Source organism: Emiliania huxleyi, assembly GCF_000372725.1.
Source record: "Emiliania huxleyi CCMP1516 unplaced genomic scaffold EMIHUscaffold_543, whole genome shotgun sequence".
NCBI classification, from domain to species: Eukaryota; Haptophyta; order Isochrysidales; family Noelaerhabdaceae; genus Emiliania; species Emiliania huxleyi.
The window spans coordinates 2,327-26,488 of NW_005197922.1; the positions used below are offsets into that span (position 1 = coordinate 2,327).

Sequence of the window (24,162 nt, forward strand, 5' to 3'; positions counted from 1 at the left end):
TGATTCGTACTTCATTAATGCTAGGCGCGCGGCGACGAGGAGACGCGCCGTTCCTTAATGGAGTGCGGCCTTGATTCGTACTTCATTAATGCTAGGCGCGCGGCGACGAGGAGACGCGGCGTTCCTTAATGGAGTGCGGCCTTGATTCGTACTTCATGCATTCGTGCTAGGCGCTCGACGAGGAGGAGACGCGGCGGGCGGCGCGGCCGCCGCCGCCGCGCTGGCGCGAGGGGGACACGTTGTGCTGGGGACATGTCCGGGACACGTCCGCGACATGTCCGGTCCATGTCCCAAACAGGCGCGAGGCGTACTCGGCGCGTCTGCTCGCATTCACTGTTGGTCGACTGATTAATGGATGGGCTAGGCGCGAGGCGTACTCGGTGCGTCTGCTCGACGCGGAGTCGTGGGCGACGGAGGCGTCGTACGCCTTGCGCGAGGACGAGTGGGTCATGTGCATGCGGCTGCTGCCGCTGCGAGACGCGGCGCCGCGTGCTGTGACGCACCGCCGCGTTGATTAATGAAGTAATGAATCAATTCGTGACTGTGCGCCGTAGGCGACGCGTGCTGTGACGCACCGCCTCGTCGTCGGCACGGCGCTCCTCCCGAGGGCGAGATATGGGGAGATATGGGGAGATATGGGGAGATATGGGGAGATATGGGGAGATCGCGCATCTCTCCTCCCGAGGGCGAGATATGGGGAGATATGGGGAGATATGGGGAGATATGGGGAGATCGCGCCCCTCTCCTCCTCGAGGGCGAGATATGGGGAGATATGGGGAGATATGGGGAGATATGGGGAGATATGGGGAGATCGCGCCCCTCTCCTCGTCGAATGAGTTGACGGGAGTCAGTCCGAGCATTCCCATGCCACAGGCGATCCAGCAGGGCGAGGACCGCATGTGTTGCGGCCGGCTGCTCATCCTCGCGCCGGACGACTCGCCGCCCTCCTCCTCCTCCTCCTCGCCGCCGAAGAAGGCGAAGGCTGGCGGAGAGGGCGGAGGCGGCGACGCAGACGCCGGCTCGCCCGCCGCCACGCACGAAGCCGCCGCCGCCGCCGCCGCCGCCGTCGTTGCCAACGGCGAGGGGGGCGTCGCGGGGGCGGGCGGCGCGGGGGCTGCAGGGGGCGCGGGCGGCGCGGCGGAGGGCGGTGCGCCGGCGGGCGGCGAGAGCAGACGGCGCCTCAAGCTGCTGTTTGAGCAGGAGGAGCGAGGGCCGTCTGCTGCGAGCTGTGAACAGCGTCTCTTCACAGCGCTGCCTGTGAACAGGAGGAGCGAGGGCCGGTGACGGCACTGGCGGCGATGCAGGGCGCGACCCCCCCCCCCCCCGAGATGTAGCCGAGATACAGCCGAGATATAGCAGAGATATAGCAGCGATGCAGGGCGAGCCCCCCGCCTGCGGTGTGTGGGAGGAGGCGGGCGCGAGAGAGCACGCACCGAGCAAGCGCTTGTGAGATCAGGCATGCTGCTCTGCGCCGTCGGCCAGAAGATCTCGATCTGGAAGGCGGGGGCGGGGCGTCATTAGTTAGTGAGTAGTTCGTGAGTTAGTTCGAAGATCTCGATCTGGAAGGCGGAGCGGGGAGAGCTGCGTCCGGCGGGCTTCCACTACGCCGGGTTCACCGCCTCGTGCGCCGCGACGCTCGGCAACTACGCCCTGCTTGGCGACGCGTGCCGCGGGCTGCAGCTGGTCGCGTGGTCAAAGGAGAAGAAGTGCTTCGAGGCGCGCTCGCAGCGGCGCGACGCCGCCTCCGCCTTTGCGTGCGAGATGACGCTGGACGAGGCGGGCCCGCACGCCGCCAACGGACTCACCCACTCAGAGAATTAATTTCGTCAACCTGAGTCAGTTCGTTTCAGGCGGACCCGCACGCCGCCGACGGACTTCTTAAAGTACATGTCAATTTCGTTAAGACCACGCAGTGGATTTCAGGCGGACCCGAACCCTGCCAACGGGCTGCGCGTCTTCCTCGCGGACGCGGGCCGCAACCTGCGCATCTACTCGTACTCGCGTCAGGACGCCGAGTCCCGCTCGGGCACGGTGCTGCTGCCTCGCGCCGCCTTCCACCTCGGCGCCGTCGCCAACCACTTCCTCCGCCTCTCGCTGCCGCCGCGCGGCGCGCCGCCCGCCGCCGCCGCCGCCGCCGCCGGCCGGCGGAGGCACGCGCTGCTCTACTCGACGCTCGACGGCGCCATCGGCTGCCTCGCGCAGGTGGGGCGAGATGGCCCGAGCTGGCCCGAGAGTGCCCGAGATGGCCCGAGATTACCTCGCGCAGGTGGGGCAGCCGTGTCCGGGGCGAGCTCTCGGCGAGATCTCGGCGAGATCTCGGCGAGATCTCGGCGAGATCTCGGCGAGACGTCGGCAGATCTCGGCTGTACTCGCGCAGGTGGAGGAGGCGGCCTTCCGACGGCTCTACTTTCTGTCCACAAAGATGGTTGCGACGATGCAGCACGCCGCCGGCCTCAACCCGCGCGGCTTCCGCGCGCAGGGCTCCGGCGCCACGGCCGAGGGCGAGCTCTCGCAAGTCATCGACGGCGCGCTGCTGCGCCGCTTTGTCTCGCTCGGCTCGGCGGCGCAGGAGCGGCTCGCGAGGCAGATCGGGACGTCGCCGCAACAGCTGCTGGCGAACCTCTCCGAGGCGGAGGTGGCGTCGGCCTTGCTGTGACGGGCGGCTGCGAGGCGTGCAAGAGAGTCTCCTCAACTTCGCCGCGCGGACTTGTGCGCGGTCGGACGCGTGGCCGCGGCCGCCTGCTGGCGTGGCTCGCCGCGGAGACGCCACCAAAACGCAACGGAGCGTCGGCGGGCGCCACATGGGCCATGGCGGATTTGATGCGAAAAAAGACTGTTCCTGTTGAAAAGGATGGGGAGCTAGCAGCTACCTGCTCCGGCGACACTAGGGACTCGGGCCTGAGCCCACACAAAACCGGATTTGATGGCGGGCGCTGACGATCGTCGCGTCCTGGGCAGCTTTTGGGCACGTCCAGGCGTCGGGGTTGGGGCTTGTCTCGGTGGCGGCTTGGGGGGTAACTGGTCTTACTTGCTTACCAGTGAGAAGAAAGTACGTACCGCGCCTATATGGCGCTGACCTGTGCGCTCTCTCGTCTATCGAGGGCGTCCACAGAGTGGAACAAGCTAGCTCGGGTGGCGTCTGGGACTCGCTGAGTGCGCGCTGGCGACTGAAGCATCCCTCTCGTTTCAACTTCGAACTTGTGAGGTTGTGTACTCTCCGTCTGTCAGTCAGCTGTTTCGGCTCAGTAAGTCGCGATTTGTACCGCGGATTTATTTCGATGTTAGTGGCAAAAGCCAAAACCTCTACTGCGGAACCGAAAATGGCGTTTAACTTCGCTCGCACCTGCAAAAGCTGCATATGCTGTCCGCCGCCTGCGGCGGCGCTCTGCGCGCCGCTTGCCGCTTTGGGGCGCCTGCTCCCTGCGGCGCCCTTGCGTTTGGCGCGCTGCGCGCGCGCCTGTTTTGGGGGGGCTACCAGCACCGAAGAATTGCCACATTTTCGACGCTTTTGTCCCACATACTCGCACACCGACCCTGCAATCTGTGTGCAGACGCAGTCAGAAAGAGAGTGCAAAGGAGATCGATTATGAATATGCGGGGTGCGCGAGAGCTCTCACTGACTCATCACTGTCTTATGCACAGCTTCGCGGCCACTCACTGCGTACAGTCACCGGCTTTGTCTCTCGAGCTGGGCTACGACCATCGGCAAATGGGGTCGCAATCACTTTCCATCCCGGGAAGAATGCCATCATTCGGGAGATCCGGGTTTGCGATGTTGTAGCACTTCTTCGAGCACAGCGGCCAGTCTTCTGGCCTGCTCATGTCGTCGAGCAGGCCGTCGCTGTCGACCTCACGGCCGTCAGGACAGTAGGCTAGCTCGGACTGGCAGTCACCTCTCGCCCAGTTGCCGACTATTCGATACTTCCCTTCGAGTGCACCTCCGAGCTCGGACGTTGCAAAATAGTGGTTGCCGTTTTCCGGCATGAGTTGGATGATCAGCCCCGCAAGCCTCGAGGAGCAGTGTATAAAATCTTGTCCGTTTGGATCAGGCCCTTGCACAAAGCTCCTATCCGTCGCATCCACGTCTCCCGCAACGCTCCTCGGCCCCGTCGCATTCGAGTAATCCCGATTCGATCCAGGGGTGGGCCGCCCATCGTCAGCGGCGGCAGCTCGTGCCTGCCGGCGAGCGGCACGGCTCAGTGTCATCTCGCCCCATCGCACGCCAACGCCACCGTTCTACTCGCCTCTCTCTCTCTCTCTCTCAGCGGGAGACGCGCGCCAGTGGCTGTCCGAATCGGCCGCGTCCGCCGCGTCGTTCACCGCCATGCCCGGCCGGCACCCGGTCTGCCGCGCGAAGCACAAGTAGGCGTTCATGATGAAGGCCACGTTCACCTCGAACGGCTCCATCAGCTGCGTGTCCTGCATCTGGTACTCTCCCACCTGGAAGAGGTGCTGCCTCGTGCACGGCTTCGTCGTCGCCTCGCGCAGCTCGGCCATCGTCCGCCGGCTCGCCACCGCGCTCGCCCTCTCGCTCGCCGCCCGCTGCGCCGCCTCACTCTGCCCGTGCGACGCGCTCTCCTGCGCCGCCTCGCGGCCCGCCGCCCGGCCGGCGGCTCCTGCCGCGTCCTTCATCCCGCCGCCGCCGCCGTCGTACAGCGACATCACCTGCTTGGTCACCAGCCGCCAGTACTGCCTCGCGTCGTCCGGCATCGCCGGCCAGATCTCGCGCCACACGTGGTTCTTCATGTGCTGCAGCGCGACGTAGACCGTGTTCTCGCCGCGCCCCGTGCGCACCGTCGGCTCCTCGTCCCGCGCGTCGCCCCGCTCGGTCGCGTGCCACCGGCTCGCCCTCGGCGCGGTAATTCGCGTCGTCGCCAGCCACTTGCCGAAGCGGATCGTCCACCGCACCGTCGGGTGCAGACCGAGGGCCGTCCGCTGCATCGGCACGCTCTTCCCCGCCGCGGCCTGCGTCGCCAGGAACTCGCGCAGCCGCAGGCGCACGCGCCGAAGCTGCACTGACAGCGCCGGCCCGTGTGGCGCTAGCATCGGCCGCCCATCGCCGCACGCGGCCTCCTCCTGCCGCTCGTCATCCTCCGCCTCGAGGGCGTCCGCCAGCGCGCTGCGCTGCACACCCCGGCGCACAGGAGGCGGCGCCGGCCGCACCTCGGCCGCCTCGGCGTCGCCCGCGGCACGGGCGCCCCGCTCGCCGTCCGCGCGGTCCATCGCCGCATCCCCATCCCCGTCTGCGGCGGCGCCTCCTGCGCCCGTGCCGGCCTGCTCTGCGACGGCTCGCCACCGCTCGTCGTCCAGCATGTGCCACCACCGCCGATCCGGGTAGCCGTCGTACTCGACCTGGTGCGCGATCCGTCCGTCCCCGTCCTCCTCCCGCGCCATGACGGTCGCAGGGTACCACCGCTCACTGTCGCAGAAGATCTCGAGGCGCGATCCGGTGGACAGGACAGTGTGGCCGTCGAGCGCCGCCCTGGCATCCTCGCGCTGTCGCTTCCGCCGCTTCGCCTTCGTCTCCTTGCTGCGCAGCAGGGTGTAGTTCGGGCCCACCTCCGCCACGCTGTCCAGCAGCTGGGCGGCGCTCGCCATCTCGACCGCGTCGTCCTCCGGCGGAAGCTCCGCGTCGCCCGCGGCCGATTTCCGAGCGCGCTCGTCGCGCATCCGCTCGTGGTGGGCCTGCCGACGCGCCACGCCGGCGCCCGTGTGCCTCGCCGCCGCGTCCGGTGACGGCATCGGTCGCTGCCACAGGTCGTCCCACAGGTCGTACCAACAGGTCGTCCCAAAGGGGACGCATCCAAACCGCCGCATTTCGCCCGCCGAAAAGTCTCCCACTCGCTCTGCCCCAATCTCGAACCAATCTCGAGTCCTGCCTTTTTCGACGATGTGAGGGAAGCTAAGGTGTACAGCCACATTGAAAAGCTTCAAAACGAGACGCACCCCACCGCACATCACCACAGGAAGCAAGAGGACCTTCTCAACGCAGCAAAAGACTACTTTGGCGGAGAGGGAAAGGTGTTCAACCGTGGCCCAAATCTCGATAGGGCGCGTGTCGAGGAATGCCGAAGGGCCCTTTTGGGCGCACTGCGCACCGACAAGCGCACCTTGCCGGAAGAGCTCCGTAGCCAGCTGAGTCTTACTGTGACCTCAGATTTTTTAGCAATGTTTGTTGTTGTTGACCTCAGAGCATATGCATTATTCTGAATTTTTGTTTGTTTTTTTCTTGTTTTTCTGAATTTCAATGTATGTGGCTCTTACGTATTTTCTGAATTTACAACGATTGATTCTGGAATTTCAACTCACGTTGCGGTCTGACGAGCGGGTAGCGGACGACGCATATCAGGGTACGGGCTGTACGGGCTGTCACCTTCCTTTTTTTCTTCCTGCCTCGCAAGAAAGAAAGAAAGAAAGAAAGACACCAGACAACCCCAGACGAGGGATGGGGGAGGAGGACAGGGTCCCCACCTGCACGAGCAGGATTTTGGAAGGACGATCAGGGGGACAGGTGGGGAAAGAAAGAAAGAAAGAAAGAAAACACACAACCCAAGGGAGGGATGGGAGAACGGCACGCCGCCACCACACAGGGATTTTAAGGAGAGGAGGGTGTGATGCGCTAGCCGTCGCCCACCCTGGGGGGTCTGCCTCCTCGTATCTCTTTTCGCAGTCTCTCGCCGCTTCTCGCTGCAACCTTCATGCCACCTCGCGGCTGTCCCACTCTCGTCGTTCTCTCCCTTGTCACTTCCCCCTCTGTCGCGTCGTTCTCTTCTGCCTCGTCCTGCGACGCCGCCGCCTGCCGGTCCCTTGTTCTCGCGGCTTCTTTCGCCTCTCGGCGCAACTCCGTCCTCCTTGCGGCGTATCCTGGCCCCTCGAGTCTATCGAGCTCCCCTCGCGCAAGGACCACATTTCTGACTCCCACTCCGATCATTTGCCTCCAAGTCATGTTGTTGCTCAGGTCCACTCTCTCTTCGAACACTCGTGCCTCTACGGATGATGCCGGCGCTGGGGTCCCCTTCGGATGCATCGTGACATCTGACAACTGAATTTCCACTGGTTCGTCCTCCTCTGAGTCATCTTCCCCGTCCTCCTTCCGCTCGGCTCTTCGCTCGGTACGTTCGGTGTGGCTCACCCTCCATGCCGTGAACAGGCGCTTTATCCACCCTATATTCTTCTCTCGTTCCTCTGCCCGTGCCTTGGTCTTGTCGTTCGGACTCAGGGCCGGTGCTTTGACGCAGTATATTGTACTTCGAGGTAGTATGAACTCAGAACGGCCCCCCGAGAGCGCCTCTTCGACGCCCACGGGTCCCAGGGGGTCGGAGGGGTTGCGAGAGGGTTTGGGCTATTTTTTGTTTGAATCCCGGAGGCCGTTCGAACATATAACGTGCGTTCCACGTGCCCGTCCCCAGCAAGGACAACATGCTAGCCCAGCAGGCCGCTCTCACCGCCGCCCGCGGCGTAGGCAAGGCGGCAAAGGGTGGCAAGGGCGGCGGCAAGGGCGGTGGCAAGGGTTGTGGCCGTGTGGCGCACCAGACCCACTTTGCGCCGCCGCCCTCAACGCCCGATACTCGGTTGAGCCGGCGGAGCGACGGCGGCAGAGTTGCGGCCGCCGGCGACCTCACACGGCGTCGAGCGCCGTAGAGACGGCCCCGAGAGCCGCCGCCAGGTGTGCCACGACCGCGGTCGCGAGGCTCGTGGCGATGGATGCGCCAGATCCGCTTGCGCCGCCGCCCTCAACGCCCGATACTCGGTCAGAGCCGGCGGAGCGACGGCGGCGGAGTTGCGGCCGCTGGCGACCTCACACGGCGTCGAGCGCCGTAGAGACGGCCCCGAGAGCCGCCGCCAGGTGTGCCACGACCGCGGTCGCGAGGCTCGTGGCGATGGATGCGCCAGATCCGCTTGCGCCGCCGCCCTCAACGCCCGATACTCGATCAGAGCCGGCGGAGCGACGGCGGCGGAGTTGCGGCCGCCGGCGACCTTCCCCTCGACCACGCCGCCGACCCGTCGACAAGCACGTGCGGACTGCCATCGAGAAGAAGGAGACGGAGGGCGGCGCATCCGGAGCCCGCGGGCGCAGCGGGCGCGGGTCCGGGCGCGGGCGGGCGCGCGCGGGAACCCCGCCAGCGGAGGCGACAATGCCTCTGGCGGCTCTGCAGGCGGCGCGCGGCGCGCCCCTCGCCGGTCTCCCGCACGCTCCTGAGGGCCGAGAGGGCCGAGAGGCGGGGTCGGTGACCCGGGGGCATGGGCGGTGCGGCCCGCGCCGCGCGCGGGCGCGTGACAGCCCGTGAGTGCCGAGATCGGGTCCGTACTTCGACGTAGTATGGGCCCCCGGGGGCCCATCTACAGCAGCGGCGAAGTGAGCGTGTTTGTGGTGTTGGTGTGGCGTCTGAGCTTGGATCTGTGACTAAAGCCGGTTACCACTGATGGATCCCCACCCGAATAACACACAGTGAGCGCCCCAGCGCTTCACTACGCCCTCCGCGCGAAATCTCGCTAGTGCTGTGAGAAAGTATATTGTACTTTTGAGTAGTACGGGTACGGTTCCCGAGACCGAGCGATCCCACGATTGCGGATGTGGGGACTACGTGATTACATGAAGGGTGGAGGGGCCCGTCTGCAGAAAGAATTCTTAACCAGAAGCCTCTCTCACAGCACGCTGGCACGACAAGGGCGCGGACTGGCGAGGACTACCGGCTCCCACCAAGAAGTACAAAAGAAGAAAGAGCGCCCGCGCGCTGAGCCACAGGTGCTCGGGCCGTGGTTCAGCTGGTCCCGTATCGCCGGGCGCCGACGGCGCCGCTGCGCAAAATTCATAGTGCACGACGAGCCGACCGCAAAGCAAGCGTGCTCACAGAGCCCCGGCAGCTTGGAGCCGGCAGAGCCCCGGCAGAGCGTGAGCACAGAGCCCCGGCACATGGAGCCGTTCGGTGATGAGCCTCTCGTCCTCGGCCCGTCTTCTTCGCGGCGAAGCAGCGGCTCGCAGGGCGCTTGCTGGAGCCACCCCGTCGCCGTGGTCGTTTGCTGCGCCAGCCTCGGCCTGCTGGCCGGCTGGGGGCTGTCGTCCTGGCAGCCGGCGGACCCGGCAGCCAAGAGGAGCGCCGTGCGGTGGGTCGGCCTGGTTGGCGACCTCTTCCTGCGCGGGTTGCGCTGCGTCGTGCTGCCGCTGGTATTCGTGAGCGTGACGCTCTCCGTGGCCGACATGCTGGCGAGGGGCAAGGCTGGCGAGGTCGTGAGGCGGACCATTCTCCTCTACCTGACCACGACCGTCGCGGCCGCGAGCATCGGCGTCGGCACCGCGCTGGTCTTCTCCCGCCTGTTCCTTCCGTCGCACGCGCCCGGCGCGACGGCGGCGGGAGACGCCGAGCTCGCCAACCTCTCGCTCAGCGACACGCTGTACGAGGGCGTCTTCCTCAAGCTCGTCTCGTCCAACCTCACCGCCGACTTTGCCGCCTCCAACTTCGCGTCGCTCATCGTCTTCGCCGTCGCCCTCGGCTTCGGCCTGCACCACGCGGCGGAGCGCGGCGGCGGCGGCAGCGGCGGCGGAGGAGGCGGCGGCGGCGGCGGCGAGGGAGGCGGAGGTGCGCTCGAGGAAGAAGTGCTCGTGCTGCTGTGTGGATGTGGAGGAGGTTGTGGTGGTCGTCGTGGGCTGCCGGCGGCGGCTCGCGCCCGCCGCCGTGCTCTCGCTGGTGGCGAACGCGCTCGGCCAGCAGGCGGACCTCGGCGCCGCCCTCGCGAACGTGGGCCTGCTGCTCTGCGCCACCGCCGTCGGCTTCTCGCTCCACGCCGCCGCGTACCTCCTCCTCCTCGCTCTGGTCACCCGAGAGAGCCCGCTCCCGTTCCTCCGCCACGTCGTCCCGGCCCAGGTCGTCGCCTTCGCCACCGCCTCCTCCGCCGCCACCGTCCCCGTCACCACGCGGTGCGTCCTCGAGAGCGGGCAGGTGCCGCCGCACATAAGCCGCTTCGTCATCCCCCTCGGCGCAACCCTCAACATGGACGGGGGCGCGCTCTACTTTCCCGTCGCCACCGTCTTCCTCGCCGTCACCGCCGGCCTCGCCGACCAGCTCTCCGTCGCCAGCTACGCCATGCTGCTGCTCATCGCGACCCTCGGCTCGGCCGGCGCGGCGCCGGTGCCGTCCGCAGGTCTCGTCCTGATCGTGACGGCGTACAACACGGTCTTCAGCGCCTCGGGCATCCCGCCCACCTTCTCCTACCTCCTCGCCGTCGACTGGCTGCTTGACCGCCTCCGCACCACGCTCAACGTCACCGGCGACGCCGCCGTCGCGCGGCTGGTGGCGCACTACGAGGCTGCGGAGGCGGCCTCGGCGCGCGAGCGGCGAGCCCGATGCGGCCGCGAGCTAGGAGGGATGGAGGCGGGGCGGATCGGAGGCGGCGGGGCTGGCAGCGGCGGCGGAGGACCTCTGGCGCCGGCGCGAGACCAAGAGGCGAGATCCGACCTCGAGAGCTAACAGGCCATCGCACGTTTTCTTTTCTACTTCCTTTCGTCGTTCATGAAAGTAAAAACGATCAGACACGCTAGGCTCCGCGGCCTCATCAAGTTCGTTTGAGATTTTTTCAAAATAATTTATGACCGCAGCGAATATGTTCACACCTTGAGCGGAGGCCAATTGATTCGCGAGACTCCGGCAAAAAGGGGGTTGGCAACGGGCTTTTGCGGACGCAAGCCTTCAGCTGGTGCCAAAACGTACCAAAACGTCCGTCCCGTCGCGGTCGGTTCTCGGTAGAAATGGCTTGCTTGCAAGAATGGGATGCCGACAGGCACGAATAGCGTTGTTGGCCGCACGGAGGAGCAGGTGCGATCGCACATCAACCTACCAGCGGCGTCCTACGAGGCGGCGTACTGGGTGGAGCGCAACTTGAGCAGCTATGATGAAGTGGTGCGGGACGTGATTTACTTGCGGAGCGGGGCTTCCTTCGAGCGCGAGGCGGAGGCTCCAGCCGCGCTGCACCTTGTGGTGCCGCCCGAGTTGGACAAGCGTGGCTATTGGAAGGGTACTGGATTCACAGGTGTGTATTGGCTGCAGCCCGGCCAGCCAGTGTACGGCCACCCCAGCTACCGACACAGCTACGAAGCGGAACACGGTGACAGCTCGCACCCATCTTTGGGTTCAAAAACTCGTGTCTTGGCAGGGCCGTGCTGGGCTGGACCATATGACACTGACAGGGCGCCGTGGATCACGGTCAGGTTGGCCCGGGCTAGGGGCGCAAGCAGTTGGGCCACCAGTGTACCACAATGGACCGCCGGCTACCGGTTTGTGTACGGCTTTGAGGCTATATTTGCTGCCAAAACGACTGCCGTCACTGGTCCCTGGCACCATGGCTTGCGATGCGAGGCATTAACCGAGGAGGAGGCGCACACGCTGCTAGCTGAGCGCCAGCGTGCCACTCAGGATGCTGGCTCCCACCAGACGAGCTCTCCAGAGTCTTTATTGCAAGGACGGCATCGGCTCGACATCCCCGGGATGCTGGCTCAGGACGAGGCGCTCGCAAAGGCCAAAGCAGCCGATGCCGTCAGCTACGCGCGCCTTCCGGCCCCCACCGCCTCCGCCTCCTCCGCCGCCGCCTCCGCTACCGCCGCCGATGACATGGACCAACGAAAAGCGTGAGCAAGTGCTCTCACTTTCGGGGCCACAAATGCCGCATCGGGTACAGCTGAGGCTAGTCGATCGCGTGTACGAGGTGTTCGAGCAGCACGGCAAGCCTGTCAATCACACCACCGTTGCAGCAGCACTAGGGGAGTCGCATCAATCTGCAGTCCGGTCTGCATTGACTATCGCCCGTGAGCGCTGGCGTGAACAACATCCTGATGCCATGCCGTCCTCGAAAGAGGCACTCGCTGCCGTGAAGGGGCTGACGCAGCAAAGGGGATACATGTACCTCAGCGACAAGAAAATTCACGAGGCGTTGCTGCCACAGCTGCCAGGTCTCACTTTCAAGCAAGTGCGGCGAGCTGCGGCGCGCGTGCGCGATCCACAACGGGCTGTCACAACTTACGGGCAAGAGATCCCGGTGTGGGAAGCGTCGCAGCGAGCCTATGTCTTTCCTTCAACCGGCGAACATGTTGCAGGCGACCAGTGGTCAACTCCCACTAAAGGCGAAGCAGGCCGAACCATGCGGCATCACATAGCATGTGGGCGGCCAAACGAACACGAGCTATCCTAAAGCGTAGACTGGCACTAGATGCGTCCTGGCATCGGGAGGGTCCGCCTAAGAGGAAGTACGTTCGTAAGAACTGATACATATACTTTTTGTGCGTGGAGCGTCTTCCCCTTTTGCGCAGCAACACCTTAAACTTTTAGGCCCTCCAAATTCGGGTCGGAGCGTAGGCCGTAGCGGAGTGGGCCCCGAGTTTGAAAAGGGCGACGGACGCTTGCGTCCTAGCCTCCAACAACGCCTCCCCGGCGCAGAGGGGCCCCCGGAGGGATGCACAACCGCTCCACGCCACGCCGCTTGCGGCGGTCCTCTTCCCAGTTCCGCTGAAAGTCCGTGCGTTATTTTTCACGCCGGCGCTCCGTCTTGAGAACACTTGTGGTTGTCGCTCGCCCCCTCGCTCCGCCTCCGGATACATCCTGCCTGTGTTCATGGACCCTCTCGCCGCGCTGGGCGCGTACGGCGAGGACTCCGATTCTGAGGACGAGGACGCGGCGCCGTCGGCCCTGCATTCTTCCGCCGCGTCCCTCGCAGCGTCCACTGCCGCCTCCGCCGCCGCCGCCGCCGCCGCCACCGCGCCCTCGCAACCGGCGCTCCCGTCGGCCTCGGACCTGGGCCTGCCCGACTCCTGGACCAGCACCGGAGGCGACAGCGACGACGAGCAACCGACCGATCCCAAGGGCACGCGCTACAATGCGGTGCCTCTACCGTCCTCACTCGCCGCGGCGGCGGGTCCGGGGTCGAGGCATTCAAAGTCGCATATGCCGGCCGCGTTACCAATCTCGACTCCGGGCGGACCGGCCGAGCCGCCCGCAAAGCGCCGCGCCGTCGCCGCTCCGCAGGCGGCGAGCGGCGCCAAGAAGGCGCTGCTGCCACCGCAGCTGCGCCGGCCGAATGTGGTGACAGAGGACGCAAGGGCCTGGTCCTCAAAGCAGGGCCGGCCGAAGCCCCGTGAGTGAGTGAGGCGCGCGCATACCCGTACCACTCCTGCGCTCGTTGTGTGGGTTGATGACTGTTCTTGGTTAACAGGGTTGATGACTGTTCGTAAATCCATTGTCTATGATCGCAACCCGCTCAGGCTTGATTTTTCTCGTTGCCTCCAGTCGCGCGGCGCCATCGTCCTCGACCCAGTGCCGGCCTGTGGCAAGCTTGGCAGCTCGCGGATCGATGATCGCCACGAGCTGCTGCCCGACGACCCCGCCGCTCGCCTTCTCGACCGACACGACCGTCCTAACAATCGGCGGCGGTGAGCGGCCACCTCCTTGGCTCAGCGCTGGTGTTATCACGTCTCAGCTGCTTCATTGCCATGTCCAGTTATGGCGGAGACGCGCTGATAGCTTTTCCTGTGCACGCGGTTGGACATGGCCATCGGGTGCGTGGCGCAAAAAGACCTGTTTGCGCTGTCTTCGATCTCAGCGGCTACATGCGCTGCTGCGCGTACCTGTGACGCACACATGTTGCTCACATCCATATACCTCACTAACACACAGCTGGCGAGCCTTGCATCCCTCGTCTGGCCATGCTGTGCATCATCTCACCGTATGCAGCCGTATACGCCCACGGTGCTCACAGGGTCGGGTGTCACGGTGCTCGTGGCAAGCATCTCCGTCACTCTTGTGACTTATGGGCTTGGTGGCGTTGCCTCCGGTGCTACTGCTGGCTAGGGTGCCAATGGCGAGACGGGAGGCGGCCATTGGCGCCACTACACTCTACAGCAACGTCCAACGATTGTTAGGCAGGCCGGAAAATCCATACTGCACCAAGTGCACTCCAAGTGCTCCAAGTGCTCCAGTCGCTTTGCGGCTGCCGGACGATGGCGAGAACGTGCGTCACGAGCTTCTGTGTGCGGTGGCGGGCTCGGGGAGCGGAACCAAGCTTGTCAAGGACGCACAGAGGATGGGTCTGGAGGATGGCGAGCGATCTGGGTGCAAGTGGTGCACTCCAGGCGTATACCACACCCATTGTTAGACGGCGTGAAAATTCAAGTATTAGCGAAACATCCATCCATCGTTCGAATGCGGGCTGCCAGGGGCAGATTAGAGGTGGTGCGCCGAGATGAGAAGAAAGACCTTGTATGTAGGTAGAGAGGGAGCTGCTTATACCTCTGGTACGTAGGATGGCCGAACGAGACGATAGTCGGGAATAAACAAAGAAGGATCTGCAACGCACGAAGACAGAGGGAAAAAGCGCACGGGCGCCATGGTTTCTTCAATTCGGCTTCGGCCGCGACGCTGGCCACGCCCTGTCTTTGCTCGATCTGCTGCGAGCCCGGTTCTTCGCGGCCCGCCTCGCGCGTGGACGGGGCCATCTCCGCGCGGCGGATGGGCACCATGAAGGAATGGGTGTCCGACCAGCTCATGAGCTTGCTCGGGTACTCGGAAAACTTTCTCACCGATTACGTGACCAACCTCGCCTCGTCGGAAAAGTCGGCCGCGGCTCTCCTCGCCAAGCTGCACGCGGCCGATGTGCCAAACACGCCGGCGACACGCAAGTTCGCGGAGGACCTCTTCGCGCGGGCGCCGCGTAAGAGCGGCGGCGCCGCGGCACAGCAGAAGGCGCGCGCTGCCGCCGACAAAAAGGAGAAGCTCGACCTGCTCAAGCAGAACGCGGAGTACGGGCTCCTCGATGACGACGACGACGAGGCGGCGGAGACCGAGGCGGCGGTGCAGCGCGCTCTCAAGGAGCGGCAGCGGGCGCAGCGCAAGCGAAGCCGCGCTGCGGGCGACGAGGCGGCCGCTGCCGCGCCGGCCGCGCCGAGCTCCGAGGGAGCGGAGGCGGCCGCGGCGGCTGCGGCGGACACGGAGCGCGCCCGCGACCTGGCGGAGCGCGACGAGTTCGCGGAGCGGCTGCGGCAGCGCGATCTGGAGAAGACGCGCAAGCTGGGCGGCGACGCGCTCGCCGTGGTCGGCCGGCGCGAGGACGAGGCGCGGCTGCTCAAGGCCAACGACGAGGAGAAGGCGAGCGTGCTGGAGCAGCTGCGAAAGGTGTCGCGGCAAGTGTACCTGGAGAAGCGCGAGAAGCAGAAGCTGGAGGAGGCGCGCGACGACGTGCGCGACGAGGAGTACCTCTTCGGCGACGTCGAGCTGACCGCGCGCGAGAAGGAGGAGCGCGACCTCAAGAAGCGCCTCTACGACCTCGCTAACGAGCGCGTCAACATCTCGGACAAGGTGGAGCGGTACACGATGCCGTCCGCGTACGACGACCTCGAGGGCGGCGCGCGGCAGGACGAGCGCTTCGACGGGCTGCTCGCTCGCTACCAGGAGGAGGAGGGCGAGGAGATGAATGAGTTCCAGGCGTGGGACGCCACGCAGATCAAGCGCTCGACGGCGCGGGTCGGAGCCGCTGATCGGCGGGGCAAGGGCGCGCAGATGGGCGAGACGGGAGGCAAGGAGTACGAGCTCGTGATGGCGACCGAGGAGCAGATCGACTTCATCGCCGACGAGATCATCGCAGGCAATCTCGGCGAGCCTGGCGCAGACGCGCCGAAGAAGAAGCCGTCCAAGAAGGACTCGCTCGCGGAGGCGACCAGCCGCCTCGCCCGCCTCGCCCGCCTCGCCCGCCTCGCCCGCCTCGCCCGCCTCACTCCCCTCACTCCCCTCACTCCCCTCACTCCCCTCACTCCCCTCCGCCCCCTCCCCTCCGCCCCCGCCCCGGCACGCCGCGCCCCCGCCGACGCGCCCCGCCTCGCTCCCCCCGCCTCACTCCCCCCCGCCTCACTCCCCCCGCCGGCCGTGCCGCAGGTGCGCAAGACCCTCCCCGTCTTTCCGTACCGCGAGCAGATCATCGAGGCGGTGAACAGCTACCAGTGCCTGATCATCGTCGGCGAGACAGGCTCCGGCAAGACGACGCAGGTGCCGCAGTACCTGATGGAGGCGGGCTACTGCGAGGACGGCAAGAAGATCGGCTGCACGCAGCCGCGCCGTGTGGCCGCCATGTCCGTCGCCGCCCGCGTCGCCGAGGAGGTTGGCTGCAAGCTGGGCAACGAGGTTGGCTACTCGATCCGGTTCGAGGACTGCACCTCGGAGCGGACCGCGCTCAAGTACATGACGGACGGCATGCTGCTGCGCGAGTTTCTCGGCGAGCCCGACCTCGCCTCCTACTCGGCGATGATCCTGGACGAGGCGCACGAGCGCACGCTCCACACCGACGTCCTCTTCGGCCTGCTCAAGGACATCGCGCGCTTCCGGCCGGACATCAAGCTGCTAGTCTCGTCGGCGACGCTCGACGCGGCAAAGTTCTCCGAGTACTTCGACGACGCGCCCGTCTTCAACATCCCGGGCCGCCGCTACCCGGTCGACATCCTCTACACGAAGGCGCCCGAGGCGGACTACCTCGAGGCGGCGGTCGTGACGGTGCTTCAGATCCACATCACGCAGGGGCCGGGCGACATCCTCGTCTTCTTCACGGGGCAGGACGAGATCGAGTCGGCGCAGGAGACGCTGCAGCACCGCACGCGCGGCTTCGGCACAAAGATCGCCGAGCTCATCGTCCTCCCCATCTACGCCAACCTGCCGTCCGACATGCAGGCAAAGATCTTCGAGCCGACGCCGCCCGGCGCGCGCAAGGTGGTGCTCGCGACCAACATCGCCGAGACGTCGATCACCATCGACAACATCATCTATGTCATCGACCCGGGCTTCAACAAGATGAACTCGTACAACCCCCGCACCTCGATGGAGTCGCTCATCGTCACGCCGGTCGCAAAGTCGTCCGCGAACCAGCGCGCCGGCCGCGCGGGCCGCGTCGCCCCCGGCAAGTGCTTCCGGCTGTACACCAAGTGGGCCTACCTGAACGAGCTCGAGGACAACATCATCCCGGAGATCCAGCGCACCAACCTCGGCTCGGTGGTGCTCATGCTCAAGTCGCTCGGCATCAACGACCTCATCCACTTCGACTTTATGGACCCGCCGCCCGCGGAGACGCTCATCCGCGCGCTCGAGCAGCTCTACGCGCTCGGCGCGCTCAACGACCGCGGCGAGCTGACCAAGCTCGGGCGGCGGATGGCCGAGTTCCCGATGGACCCGCAGGCCTCGAAGACGCTGCTCTCCGCCGAGCCGTACGGCGTGGTGGCCGAGGTGCTCTCCATCTGCGCGATGCTGCAGATCGGCGCCTCCATCTTCTACCGGCCGAAGGAGCGCGCGATGCACGCCGACAACGCGCGCAACAACTTCAACCGGCCGGGCGGCGACCACTTCACGCTGCTCAACGTGTGGAACCAGTGGGCCGAGACGCAGTACTCGACGCAGTGGTGCTTTGAGAACTTCATCCAGGTGCGCTCGATGCGCAAGGCGCGCGACATCCGCGAGCAGGTCGAGGCGCTCTGCGAGCGGGTCGAGCTCGAGGTGACGTCCGACCCGCAGGCGACGGATGGGGTCGCGAAGGCGGTCACGGCGGGCTACTTTTACCACACGGCGCAGCTGCAAAAGACGCTCGACTACCGGACCGTCAAGCACCCGCAGACGGTCCACGTCCACCCGTCCTCGACGCTGCACGGCTCGCAGCCACGGTGGGTAGTCTACCACGAGCTCGTCTTCACCACCAAGGAGTTTATGCGGCAGATCATCGAGATCAAGCCCGACTGGCTCGTCGAGATCGCGCCGCACTTTTACCAGCGGAAGGACATCGAGGACGACGCGGGCAAAAAGATGCCCAAAACCGCGGGCAAGGCGGCCGCGGCGGGCGGCAGGGGGAAGGCGTCGGTGACATGACGCCGCGAGGGCGCCGGCGGGGGCCGCGCCCAAATAAATCACGTACAGTACACACGCCCGACCGTGATCTCCGTGAGAGCGCCGTGTGTCCCTCTCGAGCGCGGGCCGCGGGGGGGGAAATGTCGATCTCCGAGACTTTGCACACATACCGTATCGCGTCGATAGTATCGTGATAGAAAAGACGCAAATGTTTTGGCGTGTGTGGTTCCCTCTTCAAGGAGCGCCTAGGCCCTGCGCGACGTCGCCGGCGTGACTCAGCCAGCGCTCGAGGCTCTCCAGCTGCCGCTCGCGCACCCACTCGCCGCGCTCCCTCGGCGTCGCAAGGCGATGAGGCTGCGACGAACCGGCCGGCTCCGACTTCTCGGCCACCGCCGCGGCTCGTCGGGCGCGCCGCGTTGGCCGACGGGGCCGCGAGGTGAGCAGAGGCGGTGCAAGCGCCTGGAGGTCAGCGCCTCGCCCCTCTCCCTCCTCTCGCGTGGACATCTCCCGCAATGAGTGCGGGCGGCGCCTCTTCCGCTGCCGCCTCGCCATCCTCTCCGACGGCGGCAGCGAAGCGCAGCAAGGACGAGCGCTGCCGAGCGTCGAGCCGCACCTACTCTCACCGGCCGCCCCCCTGCACACTCCACGCAGGCAGGGCGCGGCGCGCAGCGCGGCGGTGCGATCCTATCTCCTCGGCTCGGCTCAGGCGCGGAGGAAGGGAGGGGGCGGGTGTGCTGCAGCACACGTCTGTCAGCAGCGCCTGCTCGCACGTCGCGACATGAGAAGCGCACCGCGCCACTCCTCGCCGCCCTGGGAGGCCCTCTCGTCGCACCTCAGCAGTCGGGTCGCCGCTGTTCGCGACGCCGCCTTCGCGGGTGCGGATCGCTCGCCGCAGCCTCTCGGCGAGGAGCACTCTCTGCCACGTCCGCTCGGCGAAGGGCGCGGCGCCGGACTTGCGAGCGTGCTTCCTGCGCCGCCGCTCGTGCCAGCGCGAGGCGCGCTGCGCTATGGCGAAGCGGCCTACAGGTGGGCAGCGGGTCTGGCGGAGGCGGCTGTCTAGCTCTGCGCCGCAGAAGGACAGGGCTACGGAGGGCGTGCTCCCCCTCGAGGGCCTCGCCGCCACTTGCCTCCTCCTGCGCGCACTCCGCTGCCTCCCGCCCATGGCGCAGCATCGCCACGAACTTCCGCGTCCCGAGGAGCCTCAGCGCGCCTCGCCCTGCGCCAGACGAGGCGGCCGCGTGCTTGGCTCGGAAGATGAGCTCCCGGTCCGTGGTCACGACGCACACCCGCTCGCCACCCTTGAGCAGGAGCGGCACCTGTGCCGCGATCATGTCGTCCGCTGACTGTCGCGGCCCGGCAAAGCCGTGCTCAAGGCCGCGCGACGTGAGCGCGTCGGGCTTGCAGCCATGGTCCCAAACCAGGTGCACGCGGCCTCGAAGGCCATTCGAGTGAGCCCACGCCTCGGCAAGGTCCACCAGCGCCCCGGTGGTCAGCCGAAAGGCGGTCGCGCCCCGCACGTTGTTGGCGTCGACCAGGAGGCAGGTCGGCACCGCGGTGAGCTCTCGCACGGCAGACGCACACTGCGAGCCGGGCAGCGTCGGCCACGCAGTGCTGCGAGAGGCGGAGGCGGATGATAAATGGGCGCAGAGGACCGCAAAGACGACGCGGGTGGCAGAGCGCGAAGCCGGATCCGTGTACGGTCGGTACAGCATGCCGGCGCGGTGACAGCTTGCGCGAGAAGAGGCACTCGCCGTGGGCGGAGCCTCGAAAAGAGCCGACTCGAGAGGGCTTACCTCGGAGATGTAACACCAGGATGGCTGTGCTGGCTCCTTCACAGCCATCTTACCTAAGGATGGCTGAGCTAGCTACAGTGCAGCCACATCCTTCACTTAGTAGACATGGCTGGAGACGCACTACCGCAGCCACACCGCCCGCCTCGAGGTGAGCCCTCTTGGCTGACCTGGCTTACATTGCAGCCATCTTGGGAAAGATGGCTGGGGGACAGCCATTTCAGCCATTTCAGCCATCTACTATGGCTGCGTCATAGAGATTGCAGCCATCCTCCAGAGCCATGGCTGGTGGTAATTCGATGGCAGCCGGCCGACGGCAGCCGTCCCGCGAGGCCGGGCGGGGGGCGACAAGCGCGCAGCCATTTGTGCGTGTGGCGGGGGAGGCGGACGGCTGCCATCGAATTATCACCAGCCATGCTCCGGAGGATGGCTGCACTGACTGTGCCCCAGCCATAGTAGATGGCTGAAATGGCTGTCCCCACAGCCATCTTACCCCAGATGGCTGCGATGTAGCCAGCTAACTAAGCCAAGAGGGCTCACCTCGAGGCGGGCGGTATGGCTGCGGTAGTGCGTCTCCAGCCATGTCTACCAAGGAATGGCTGCCGTGTGTGTATTGCAGCCATTACACTGGAGGATGTGGCTGCACTGCAGCTAGCTCAGCCATCCTTAGGAAGATGGCTGTGAAGGAGCCAGCACAGCCATCCTGGTGTTACATTCCGAGGTTAGCCGTCGCTGTCGTCTCCATGATCTGCTTCGCCGCGTCGGCTGTTGCAGTGTCTTCGCCCCTGGTCGCCACCAGCGCGGCTGCAGCGCCATCTCTCGCCGCGAGAGGACCTCGAGCGACCATCGCTAGAAACGCTGCAAAGGACGGCGACAGCGTGCTCCTCCTGAGGCTGCTGCAGTTTGGATGGCGGCCAGGCGCGGACCGCGATCGCCGAGGCGCCACTGCCCTGCACCTCTCGGCGGGGCATGGCCACGACTCTTGCTGCGAAGCGCTGCTGCCTTTGCTCGACGTCAACGATCACACTCGGGAGGGCGCCACGCCGCTCCACTTCGCGGTCGCAGGGATGAAGTCGCGGCGTGGGCGCGGCGGTCAGAACGGCTTCGGGACAGGCGGCCACGTTGGCACCGCGAGGCTGCTCCTCGACCGAGGAGCCGACCCAGCTGCTGTCACCTCCGACGGCAACTCGGTCGTCCACTGGGCGGTGCGCGCTTCTCGCCGCTCGTGTTTTGCGTGCGAGACGTGAGTGGACCGTGACTTGTGCAGGCGTGGGCGGGCGGGTCGAAATTGCTCCGGCTGCTCTGCGAAGAGCACGGGCAGGCGGCAGCGGCGGGAGCGCCAAACGTGAGGGGATGCACAGCGGCCCACTGGGCACGCCGCCGCGCCTCGATCCTCCGCCAGCAGCCGGGCGGGCACGCTGCTTGAGGCAGTCCTGAACCGCCGTCAGGCGGCCTCGAGCGGTGCTCTCTCCTCGTGCAAGTACCTCGCCGAGAGCTGCGGGCTTGACTTTGGCGCTCCCAACGCCGAGGGCGCGACGCCACTCACAAAGGCGGTCGTCCAGTCCCGCCCGCCGGTGCGGGCGCAGGCTCTGCCACCTCGCTGCGCCGCCCGCCTACCGACGCGGCTCGACTTCGCTGCAGGTGGTGGAGTGGCTGATCGCCTCGCCGCACTGCTCGCTCGCTGACCTCCGCGAGGCTGCCGCACTGGCGAGCCGCCTCGAGAAGCGCCGCACCACCGCCGACGCGGCGCGCGTCGCCGCGTTGCTGCGCGCGTCGTCTTCACTGCGGTTGCGGGGTGGCTTTGCCCGCTGCATCGCTCCCCGTCCGTCGCTTCAGGCCGCGGCCCCGCCACGCGCCTCTCCTCGTGCCGTGTTGCCCGACGCGCCTGAGGAGGACGATGGCGTCAGTGCGCCGCCGCCCAGCGAGGGCGACGACCTCGGTGATTTTGGCCTCCGTCGCGGCTTGGGCGTGGCGGTCGACGCGGTCCTGCCAACGAGGCTCGTGCGCTATTGCTAGACGTCCTTCTCACGCCCTTGCGGTGCGGACAGGTGATCGTCGCGTGGAGCGTCGTCATCAACGTGTTTGGCGTTGCGTTTGGGTTTGTGCCGCCCACCGTGTTCTCCCAGTTTTGTGGGTTGATGAGGCTGAGCATGTGATAGGCTCGGATTGCTTCTGAACATCTCGGGCTACGGCTACCGCGTTCGATTCGACCCGCCCTCGCTCGAGATTTCATCGCTCGCCAGGATGCGACAGTCAAATCTCGAGGCAAGATACTTTGCCCCGGGAGGCGCATTCGAGGAGCTCACAGAGCCCTAGCGCGCCCCTAAGTCTTCTTGGTTGTTTGCCCTCTTTGGTGGTGGAGCCGCGAGAGGGACTGTGGGTGTGGCTAGCGAGAGTGACACTCGAAACTAGGGATCCCTACGTCAAACTCAAAGGAATGAGAGCTGCCACATACGAGACAGTGGTGGGACAGAGTAAACACGTATACCAGGAAGAGAAAAGCAGTTCAACCAAAGCCGGCCCCCGACTGCTGAACAGTCGCGCCCCTTGTTGGTTGTTCTCTCCGCTCTCGCGTACGCGCGATGGAAGTTGGAAGTGTTCGACACCCCGATATCCCCGTGTGTGTACGGGGTTCTATGAGAGGACCTGGATCGCGAGAGGCAAAAGTGGGAAAACTTTGAAAGCTGACATCCTCGGGCGCTACTTGCCGTACACGACCGCCTCATAATGGCGGAGGAGCGCTTCTCGGCATCGCAGCTCCGTCTCCACCTGCTTGTCGTATCGCTGGACGAGCTCCGGCCATAGCGCGTTGTCTTGCAAATTTAGAGGGGGTCCTAGAGGGAGCGCTCCGTCAGTGGCAGCTCATATGAGCTCAGTACACGACAATACAGCGGTACGGAGGTGTCGCAGAGAAAGATCATTACGCAGTATTGTAGCTCTAATATACAGAACACCGTACTTGACTGTTGACACGATATCTCTCGCGCATTATCTGACACGACAACTATCAACTTGACAAAACACTCTAAGGCGGACTAAGCGCGCTTGCTTCCCTTCGAATTTGAGCTCAGATAGCTGACTTGCAGCCACGTACGTGGTACCGGGAGCTCCGGCTACAGCGTACAGGATTGAATCGCCATCAGACTGACTGTTTGCACGACGTCGAAGACGCGACGCGGAAGCCTACACCGCCGTGGTCTGCCTCGGTCTCATCGGTGGCTCTGGCTCGGACCACCGGCTGTGGGCTGCCATCGGGCTTGGCGAGGGAGGCACCCTCCTCGGAGCGCGGCCCGATCGCGGCGAGGAGAGGCATGAGGAAGAGCATAGACCACACGAAGGCGAAGGAAACGGTGAGGAGGAAAAACGAGCCAAATTTGGACAGGAACTGGAGCTGGCACAGTGAGAGCGCGAGGGCCGCAACAAAGGAGGTGGCCATCCCCCAGAAGACTGAGATGCCCATGTCGCGCAAAGCGTCATGAGTCCGGGCCAGCGCTGCGCCCGACCCCGACTCCATGTATGAGTGCGCCAGGTGCACGACATAGTCGACAGCAAAGCCAGTGAGAGTCATGAAGCAGAGTGCCTCCGAGCTGCCGAGCTGCCAGCCCATCGCGACCGTGCAGCCGATCACTGTGAGCAGTACCGACGCGATGGAGACCATGCAGAGGAACGAGGCGATGAAGTTGCGCGTCGCGCAGAGCAGCACAACCGCGGCGACCGCGAGGCCGACGCCGACGCCGACGGCGGCCATCCGAGTGTAGAGCTCCTGCAACACCATATAGACCCACTTGTTGGCCGTGCCCTCTTCCTCAAGCGACTGCATCGCGAGGCCGAGCGAGGCGGTGGCGTTCGCGTTGAGCCCGTCAAGCCACGCCTCCCACTTCTCGTAGTATTCGCTGCGAATCTCGTTCGCTGGGAAGAAGGCGTTCTTGTTGAGTTTGGTCCCGGCGCGCACGCGTGTCCACAAAATGGTTGCCTGCCCCAAAGAGTCCGCGAAGCCGAGATCCTGCGACCAAGGAAACTCGTTGCCACCAGCGACGACTGCATCGCGCCAGTCAAGCACGGTCTGCACCACGTTGCTCTGAACTGGGAAGCTGGAACTCTGCGCCCCTTCAACCCACTCACGAAACGCCCGTATCCAGCACCACACCTCTTTGTGCTCCGTGTCGTCGACCGAGCTCAACTTGGAGAACACAAGGTCGGAAGCCTCGAGGCGCGCGCACGCGTCGAGCATCGCTTCCTGCGCAGCGGCGTCGAGCGCAAAGCTCGGGTTGTAGTTGACGGAGCCTTTGTCCTCGGGGTCGAGGAGGCGATTGACTCCACCGGTGTCTAGCGGCGCGCTTTCGTCGATGCCCCACACGATGGAGACGACAACGGTTTCGTCCTCGTTGCTGGTGTAGAATTGCGCGTTTGCGTCGGTGAAGCGCTGGAACGGGTGATCGTCGGGAAGGAATTGCTGAGGGTTGGTCTGCGGCTCGAGCAGCGACACCTGCCAGATCATCGGCCCTAGCACGGCTAGC

The 24,162-nt window shown here is 65.5% G+C and overlaps 7 protein-coding genes across 7 annotated transcripts; 5 read left to right on the forward strand and 2 right to left on the reverse strand.

Annotated features, from left to right (window-relative positions):
- Nucleotides 1-1,525: 1,525 nt before the first annotated feature.
- Nucleotides 1,526-2,718, forward strand: EMIHUDRAFT_371136 (hypothetical protein). The gene is made up of 3 exons (XM_005765657.1): nt 1,526-1,793; nt 1,941-2,193; nt 2,369-2,718. Exons 1-3 carry the CDS (start codon nt 1,762-1,764, stop codon nt 2,654-2,656), a joined length of 573 nt encoding a protein of 190 aa, XP_005765714.1. The 5' UTR covers nt 1,526-1,761; the 3' UTR covers nt 2,657-2,718.
- A 975-nt stretch (nt 2,719-3,693) lies between these two features.
- Nucleotides 3,694-5,817, reverse strand: EMIHUDRAFT_119909 (hypothetical protein; the record flags this gene model as incomplete). Its single annotated transcript, XM_005765658.1, has 2 exons — nt 3,694-3,814; nt 4,340-5,817. 2 exons carry the CDS (start codon nt 5,815-5,817, stop codon nt 3,694-3,696), a joined length of 1,599 nt encoding a protein of 532 aa, XP_005765715.1.
- A 4,081-nt stretch (nt 5,818-9,898) lies between these two features.
- On the forward strand, nt 9,899-10,508 carry EMIHUDRAFT_371139 (hypothetical protein). The gene has a single exon (XM_005765659.1). The coding sequence runs from the start codon at nt 9,990-9,992 to the stop codon at nt 10,464-10,466; it is 477 nt and encodes a 158-aa protein (XP_005765716.1). The 5' UTR covers nt 9,899-9,989; the 3' UTR covers nt 10,467-10,508.
- Nucleotides 10,509-12,555: 2,047 nt separating this feature from the next.
- EMIHUDRAFT_371140 (hypothetical protein) lies at nt 12,556-13,214 on the forward strand. Its single transcript, XM_005765660.1, has one exon. It carries the CDS (start codon nt 12,600-12,602, stop codon nt 13,125-13,127), a length of 528 nt encoding a protein of 175 aa, XP_005765717.1. The 5' UTR covers nt 12,556-12,599; the 3' UTR covers nt 13,128-13,214.
- A 3,625-nt stretch (nt 13,215-16,839) lies between these two features.
- EMIHUDRAFT_445871 (hypothetical protein) lies at nt 16,840-18,057 on the forward strand (the record flags this gene model as incomplete). The annotated part of the gene is made up of 1 exon (XM_005765661.1): nt 16,840-18,057. A coding segment is annotated over one exon (1,037 nt), but the record flags the coding sequence as incomplete, so codon positions are not given.
- Nucleotides 18,058-18,089: 32 nt separating this feature from the next.
- EMIHUDRAFT_247022 (hypothetical protein) lies at nt 18,090-19,567 on the reverse strand (the record flags this gene model as incomplete). The annotated part of the gene is made up of 4 exons (XM_005765662.1): nt 18,090-18,209; nt 18,358-18,447; nt 18,688-18,875; nt 18,979-19,567. The coding sequence occupies 4 exons, from the start codon at nt 19,565-19,567 to the stop codon at nt 18,090-18,092; spliced, it is 987 nt and encodes a 328-aa protein (XP_005765719.1).
- An 821-nt stretch (nt 19,568-20,388) lies between these two features.
- On the forward strand, nt 20,389-21,801 carry EMIHUDRAFT_119912 (hypothetical protein; the record flags this gene model as incomplete). Its single annotated transcript, XM_005765663.1, has 5 exons — nt 20,389-20,850; nt 20,913-20,990; nt 21,094-21,219; nt 21,287-21,646; nt 21,694-21,801. 5 exons carry the CDS (start codon nt 20,389-20,391, stop codon nt 21,799-21,801), a joined length of 1,134 nt encoding a protein of 377 aa, XP_005765720.1.
- Between the last annotated feature and the right edge of the window lie 2,361 nt (nt 21,802-24,162).

Bases quoted from the DNA above. Each gene is read 5' to 3' on its own strand.
- EMIHUDRAFT_371139 (XM_005765659.1), top strand. From the start codon at position 9,990: ATGGACGGGGGCGCGCTCTACTTTCCCGTCGCCACCGTCTTCCTCGCC.
- EMIHUDRAFT_371140 (XM_005765660.1), top strand. From the start codon at position 12,600: ATGGACCCTCTCGCCGCGCTGGGCGCGTACGGCGAGGACTCCGATTCT.
- EMIHUDRAFT_371136 (XM_005765657.1), top strand. From the start codon at position 1,762: ATGACGCTGGACGAGGCGGGCCCGCACGCCGC. The intron at 1,794-1,940 runs CAACGGACTCAC...CCCGAACCCTGC, and splicing joins GAGGCGGGCCCGCACGCCGC to CAACGGGCTGCGCGTCTTCC. The intron at 2,194-2,368 runs CTCGCGCAGGTG...ATCTCGGCTGTA, and splicing joins TCGACGGCGCCATCGGCTGC to CTCGCGCAGGTGGAGGAGGC.